Source organism: Parasteatoda tepidariorum, chromosome 3 (assembly GCF_043381705.1).
Source record: "Parasteatoda tepidariorum isolate YZ-2023 chromosome 3, CAS_Ptep_4.0, whole genome shotgun sequence".
Lineage (NCBI taxonomy): Eukaryota > Metazoa > Arthropoda > Arachnida > Araneae > Theridiidae > Parasteatoda > Parasteatoda tepidariorum.
This window is the reverse complement of record NC_092206.1, coordinates 102,351,812-102,360,098: the sequence shown is the minus strand read 5'-3', so window position 1 is coordinate 102,360,098 and position 8,287 is coordinate 102,351,812. Positions and strand designations below refer to the sequence as shown.

Sequence of the window (8,287 nt, the reverse complement as noted above, 5' to 3'; positions counted from 1 at the left end):
AAAGTGCAATATATATATATATATATATATTGAATTTCCTCTTTTTCTTGGATTTCCTCTTTTTTACTTTCTGACTACTCTCATCCCTGCAAATTCCTAATATGAAATAAAGAACATTACATAAAGACAAGGTTATTAATTAAACTAAGAAAACGAAATTAAATCAAGAAAAACAATTACTAACAAGTTAAAAATGTCACAGTTCACTGTGACAAACATACTTAAAAAGCATGGATGCTCTTGTTACAAGTTTCTTAGGTTTTTATTCACAAAATTGAACAAAAAAATAGTCAATGTAAGCATCTCAAAAAAAAAAAAAAAAAAAAAAAAAAAAAAAAAAAAAAAAAAATAAAAAANAAAAAAAGATAAGTAAAAAAAGTCAATATTTTATGTTAAAGCATAAATACTGTAAAAATATGTTAGAGGGAAACTATTTTGACAACTATATTATGCTTGTGGAAATTATTTTGGAGACACATTTTCACATTTGAAGCAACTAAAGCAACTGTTTTTGGAGTCTTACCTCTGGGGCATATCTGCTAATTATAATCAATTTTTAGAGCATAAAGAAAAGATAATGTCCAATTGCAATTGAGTCTAATAAAATAGTTCTACAGCACGGATATAAAAAAAAAAGCTGCAAAAAAATTCAGCTGCAATATAATTCAGAATTCAGTGAATAAACATTGCATTAAATTTCCTTTAAAAAAATCATTTTATCAGAAGGAAATAGCCGTTATTTTAATTTTTTTCTTCCGAACAGTTCCACTTGTTTGTATCAAAAGAGGTGTTAAATCTGCCTCAGAATAAATTTCTATTCCTTTATGAGTAATATCGATTCTATAATAATCCACTTCATAAAATTCTATTTTTATTAATTTTATGAATATTGTTTCTTTTTTATAAATTTTTTTATAAAATGCTTTAGAAATTTTATAAATAGTTCAAAATTTATATGCAGAAAGACCTAAGGCATGTCATTTTTAAATTAAAAATTAAATTGTGAATTTAGCGGTCATAAAATAATCTTGTATTATTACATCATTAAAATATGAAGTATACAATAGAAAATGGAATACATTATGGTTTAATAATTAGCATTTTTCAACTGTCATTTAAAAACAACCAATCTATCCCTTATGAATTGGAATTCAGAAAGTGTACTGTATTTCGATCTAAAATAAGTTATGTAAAAGTTAAGCATGGGATTTAGCTGTGTATAATAATTTATTTTTAAGTGAAATGAATGAAATTTTTTTATGTTACCCTCCTTCTCTGTCTTGGTTAACAACTTATGTTCACTCAATTTTCACGACTTTTTAAAAGTATTTCAGTTAATATGTTCTTTTGTGATTTTTAAAAAAAATTTTCTTAGTATTTTTGATTTTGAGTATTTTTGTAATTGCTGCAATTTTTTGGTTAAGTTGAAAACTGCTCATTAAATAAGGAACCTTAGTTTTTTTAGAAATAGATAGTACTTTATTTTTCATACAAATGTTCAGTAATTAAATTTTTTTTCTTCGATTGACAGGGATGAGATTTTTCCACTTTTTGGCTGATTTTCGTTTTCTTTGCTTTTGTCTCTCGAATTTCAGCCTTTTTATCAAAAACTCCGATTCTCTAAAAGTTTCAGTTTTTTTTAATAAATATTCCATTTTTTCTGAATATTCAGCTGTTGAAATAAAATAATTATATTTAATTCCAATTTTCAAAAATAAACAGAAAATTCAAACTACGTAGATGCCAACTCTTCTGGATTTTTAATTATTTTAGCTATTTTCTCCACTTTTTAGATTTGCTGCAGTTTTACCCGCCACCTTATAGCTCATATTTTCGCAATTCAGACCTCGCTGCATTTTAATATCAAACATCAATTTTCCTCTTTACCTGATTTAAAAGTTGCACAATGCGATTCTTATTCCAGGGTTCCCACGGTACTTGAAAAACCTTGATAGCTCTTGAATTTTGTTGAAAAAAATCTGGGCCCCTGAAAAGTCCTTGAATTCTGCCATAGGGTACTTGAAAAGTACTTAATTTTTTTGGAATTAAAATAATATTAATATTTTTTACAGAAAGCAGTAAAAAAATGATAAATAAATTTCGGCAGAAATTATAGAAATTCTGATAGATGCAATTTATATTGCTTGAAGTGAAAAGGGGTGAAAAAGATGCAAAATATTTCCCTTCTAGATTTTTCACACTAGATTATTGTTCATCTCTAATGTTTTGAAAGCTGAAATTTCTAGCAAATTTTAGTTTTTGTAGTCACAGTTTCTGAATGATGTATAGTTTTTCGTTGATTTAGAAATATGTTTCGTCGATTTAGAAATACGTTGACTTCATTATTATGACTGGTTAAAATTGTTATGCTATTTGTTATTTTAATTTTTATAAGAAGTGTCGTTAGTTTATTATAATTTATTATCAGATTTTTACATTTAGTTTTTACACTTAATAAATAAAATTAAGTTCTAGATTTCATGGATTATGAATAAACATTGTGATTCACATTAAACTGATTCTTGATTTATGGATCAGAATTCATATAAAATATTTTACTAATTACGATTCAGATGAAAGTGATTAATGAATCGCACATCAAATGATGCTTTAAAGCGATTTGCAAATTACTCATTGGGATTTGCATTAAGGTATTTTATATATCACACATCATGTGATTTATCAATTACACATGATTTCAACTAAAGTTATTTCTGAATCATATTTTGTGATACATATTTAAGTAATTTCAGAATCATGCATCACATCTCTCATTCAAGTAGCTTGCAAATTGCGCATTGGCAATGGTATTAGAAGGAATTTGCGCATCGCGATTTACATAGGAGAGATTTAAGAATTACCACTTACAATTTTTATCAAAATGATTTATGAATCACATATAGCTGTTCTAAATTTGCCTTATAATTATCACTATTCACATGGAAATTATTACCTAATCACTCATCAGAATTCACATTAAAGTAATTTGTGTATCACATATTGTGATTTACGTTCTGTTAGTTCGTGCATATTGTATCATTTGCTATTCATATTGTGCCGATTTGAGAAGCATACACCACATTCAATTTCGATTTACAAATCCTACATTGTGATTTACGCAATCTTTGATACTTACTTCACCTTTCATTACTTACTTTACCTATACTTACTTCTCCAATTTTGATTTACAATTAGTATATCTAGATTCGCATAAATGCAATTTTTTAAAATTATGCATGGTCACACAATTTTTGAAATCACACTTCACATTTTATGAATCTATTTTAAAGAAAATAAAGCTTGGTAAGTTTTAGTTATCTATAAAATATTGTCCTACAATAGATTTTATTATTCTCCAAATACATTACTGGTATTCTGAAGTAACAAAATCAATAATGTGTTATTAAAATTGAAACAGATATGCTAAAGGGATATATTTTGATATTTTGTCTGCTTATATAATTTCCTGTAACCTTAAATTTGATTTAACAAAGTATTTATATTTGAATAGCTGTGCAAATACGTAAACTTTATCAATTATTTACTGTGCTTGTTTAAAGTAATATTATTTTTCATGAATTCTAATTTAGTGAAGTTTTTCATGAAAAGTTTCACTGATGCTAGGTTTTAAATGTTGGCTAGTATCCTATGTCAATTGGAGTTTTTTTTTATTGTTGGCCAATTTATGTCAATTGTTTTTTTTTAAATGTGATTTGAAGTAGCAATATAACTATTAACCATTTGGATTATTAACTGATAAATGAAAGTAATTATTTTTGTTTTATTAAATAAACATTGTTTTTTGAGAATATGCAATTTGTGCTTCGACGTCATTGTAAAATCTGGTTGACATGCACTTTATCTTAACTGTAATACTGAATGAGTTCTTGAATAATTAGAATTTAGGTCCTTGAAAGTCATTGAAAAGTCCTTGAACTCTTTTTTGAAAATTGAGTGGGAACCATGTATTCCTTCGATTTCAATATCGTACAATGCAATTTTTACTTGCGAGGTTTAAAAATCCAATATCATGAGCTGTATTTAAGTGTTTTTAAAATCCTATGTAGCGATTCGTATTCACTTGAGTTTAAAATCCAATATTGTGATTCATTTATGCGGTTCTAATATCAAACATCGATTTTCGTATTTACACTTGATTTAAAAATTAGGCTTTGGATTCTTATTCACTCGATTAAGAAATTATGCATCGTGATTCGTATTTCCGAGATCTAAAAATTACGAATCATGATTTGTATTTTCACTTTTTTAAAACCTTATATTGAGTTTCATATGCACGTGAATTCAAAATCCAATATCGGGATTCATATTCAGGCGATTTTAAAATCCAAGAATGCAGTTTGTATTCACACGATTTTAAAATCCTTTATTGCAATTCTTGTATGAAGTAAGTTTTTTTCTTGAATTAGTTACTCAACATCAGTGAAACTGGATTAGAATATGTTACTGATATTTTTGCTATAAATCACGTAATAGTATTTATTAAAGAAAATGGAATGTTAATGTATGTTCTCAGTAGTTTAATGTGCTAAACTGGGCATATTCTGAAGTAATAATTATCTCCTTTGTGACTGAAGAAAAATATAATTTCTAGCTTTATTTTTTTACCTGTTACTAAATGTTAGTGTCTGTAATTATTCATATATTAATAAGTCAGTAAACAATTCATTTTATATCAACGCATAGTTGTTTATTATCTTAAATCGTTTGGAATTTATTATTAAATTATTGCGCACTCGTTAGATTTACATGTGTAAAAATTCAGCTTTTTTGTCTTTTGGCCAATCTCATCCCAGAATAGAATTTTTAATCAGTTATTAAATAGTTAACATCCGAATAATTGTGAGAATATAATTATTCGAGTTTTTAGTGATCAAGTATTAATGTTCTGACGGATTGTTTGTTCATTAATTCGCTCACCCAATAGATTATAAGTGCAATATTTACATACGTATATTCTCTAACATATATTCTCTTCATATATTTCTAACATATATTTCTGTACATATATTCTCTTCTTCAACATATTAAATTTTTGACACTCACAATTCGGGAAATATGAGATCTGATCTAAAGAGTAGTTGAAACCTTTTAATTCTTTGTGTATTTCACCATATCACTCTGGAACTATTTAAGTAAGTCAAAAAATTTTTGGCACATAGTTATGAAACTCATTTAATCAATTAAAATTCCTTGCAAGAAAATTATTTTCAAAAATTATTTATTGTCTAAATTTACTATTGTACAAAAATTATTACTATGATGGTCAACAAATGTTGAACATAAGAAACTCAAATTTTTTGATTATTTTAAATGATTTATTAATTAAAATAATCTAAAAATTTGTGTCATTAATTTATTGAAATTTTTAATAGAAAAATCTGAAATTTGAATGAAATAGGCCGAAAATTTCAAATGGACATTTTTAAAGGTTTATTACTTAGAAACTATTGTTCTTTTTATTTTGTCATATAGAATTGCATACTATAAAATTAAGCAAAAATTTATTTATCTTGCAATTTTAAGTATTAATAAAAATCTGGTAAAAATAGCGTTTTGCATTGGAATATCTTTGGAGCTTTACAAGTTATGAGTTTTACAGGAGTTTTACAAATGTGTGCAAAAATCTTTCATTCTATATATTTTCTGAGATACAGCAGAATATTGAAAAAGAAAAATTAAATTAAGAAACTTAAACTTTTGACCTCACACCTGAACAGGGTTGGAATTTTGTACAGAATTTGTACAGTTGGAATTTTGTACACTGGAAGAAACTAAGTAAGACTAAATGCATTGGTTTGAATGTTAAATCTGTTTTTGTGAAGATATTTTGTGAAACTAATAGATGAGTGCAATTTAAATTAGATTATTATGATTAAATGCCCACTATTTCTATGTTTCAGGCAATGGACCGTGCCTGGGGTGGAGGGAGAAAGGAAGTGAGGAGTATTCATGGATCCACTATAAAGATGTAAGTTCTCTTCGAATTATTATTTTTTCTTTCCTGAAAAAAAATTGTAATTTTTTTTTTTACATATAATTTAATAATGTAATGATTCAAGTAAATGTTAGCTTCAAAAGATTTTTGCATTCATGAATTTCCTTTTTATTTTTGACTTATTAAATAGACTCGGGGGGGGGCAGGGATATTTATTTTTGACCTAAAAATTTAGAATAGTGCATTTTATATAAAAATTGGTTTTTAGTATTTAAAGGAAAATGTGTGTTTCATATATTATCTTATTGTCTACTTTATCTTAAAATAGGCAAATGGATTTTTCCTGTAAATATATTAAGCATTATTAGTTGTAGTAATCATGGATATATCAATATTTTCAACAGTTGACAAATTACAAAGCAATTTTGTCATCTCTTTCTACATTTATAAAAAAGTTGTCCTAATTTTCAAGTCAGTTCCTATCCCTTTATTCTTGAGTTGGGCAACGAATCATCTAAGTGATTCAAATCGATAGAATCTGTTCACCTTGGTGATTCAAAGCACTTATTTATTCGAATTACTGATTCAAATCATGTACTGATTTGAATCACTTATTCCAATCATATACTGATTAGTGATTCAAATCATTTACTGACTCTATTCAATGAGTGGTTTGATAATGATAATAAAAATTTATTATAAAAATGACTTCAAAATATTTTTTTAACATTTTATGGGCAGTATTTGGCCTTAATATCACTTAATTATGCTTTAAAAAATCATAATTATTCCTTGTATTTGCTTTTCTGTTAAATGGTTTATTTAAAAGTATCCTTTTAATTTTAAAACTAATATGTCACAAGCAAATTATTTATTTGGCAATCTCATTTCTGTTGATTAAAGAAAGATATAGAAATTGAAAACTTATGACTCTTTTAATAAATGACTGTCTTTTTGCAGTCGTGGGAAACGTGTTGTTAATTCATTCATAGTGCAGAATCTCAGTTTTGTGGAGCTATGTACATAGGGGGCATTTGTAATATTTTTATTTGTTTAGTATTTATAGATGTTACAAAATGTTTGTTTAAAATAATGAGATGCTTTAAATCATTGCATTTTATTCGTTTGATTTATCTCTGAAAGTTATTTTGCTGTCACCAATAAATTTGTTTTGAAAATAATTCATTTTTTATGGTAATTTTAGGTTATTGAACGGGCTAAAAATTTTGGTGCTGGTTTACTTCAATATAAGTTGAAACCTGGTAGTTTCGTTGGTATATACTCTACTAATAATGTAGAGGTAAGTTTTTTTTTTTTCATTTTCTTAAATGACATTTTTCTGTCTTAATTAGTTTGTGAGAACTGTTTGAAATATTTTGATTTCAGTGTGTGTTGACTGAGCATGCTGCTTATGCTCGCTCTATGGCGATTGTTCCTATCTATGATACTCTGGGTCCCAAAGCTTTTACTTTAGTTGTAAATGAAGGTTAGTTCCTTTTTTATCTTATTTTGTTTTTAAGATGAATCTTGAAAGGAATCACTATTTTATAAAGTATTTATGAAGACTTGAGTATCGTCAGATTTTGCCCATTAAATTATTTTTAAATTGCTGCTACATATTAGGCCATTGAAATTCATATAAACATTTATAGGATGTCCCAGAAAGAACCAAAGATTTGATTGAAGTGAAATGGAAGTGAAATACAGTCATCCCCACTTAATTGTAAATCAAATAACTCATTTCTACAAACATAATTTCATGGAACCAAATCATTTAATATAAAATTAATGTTAAATTTCCTCATTTAAACCGTTATTTGTTGTTTTCAGTCCATGCTTGATTGCATAAAGAAGAGGTACAGAAGTGAAAAAGTTATTTATATCACCAGTTAGTATGGAATTTTTGTTTTTCAGTTAAAAAGGAAAAAAAAACAATAGGTGGTTCATTATTTGCTCTTAACAGGTGTTGTTGGTATAGTTTAATAATTAATCAGATCTTGCTGGCAATTATACATTGGACTAAATGAATAATGTAAATAAAACTAGACAAAACCATCAATTGTCAAAAACTTGACAGCCCTGTCTAATTATATTTTTTTAAAGTGCTTAAAAATATTTTTTGAGTGCTTGAAAAGTGCTTATTTTTTGTTGAAAAATTTGACTATGCACCCTGATTAACTCTGAGTTGGTTGCAGGATGAATGCGAATAGGAATGATTAATGTTTATCGAGAAAAAGTATTGGAAGCAATAAATTTGGAATTTCTGGAATTTGAAGGTTAAAAAAAAAAAAAAAAAATTCATGAAAGCACTAGAAAGGAATACACAAGATG

The 8,287-nt window shown here is 26.4% G+C and overlaps 1 protein-coding gene across 1 annotated transcript in view; it reads left to right on the top strand.

The window, feature by feature from the left end:
* Positions 1-8,287, top strand: part of LOC107440321 (long-chain-fatty-acid--CoA ligase 5) — a 96,103-nt gene that overhangs the window by 48,044 nt on the left and 39,772 nt on the right. The window contains exons 5-7 of the mRNA XM_071179299.1: positions 5,922-5,989; positions 7,161-7,256; positions 7,343-7,442. Of these exons, the coding sequence (XP_071035400.1) occupies positions 5,922-5,989; positions 7,161-7,256; positions 7,343-7,442 (264 nt within the window). The remainder of the gene's footprint in view (positions 1-5,921; positions 5,990-7,160; positions 7,257-7,342; positions 7,443-8,287) is intronic.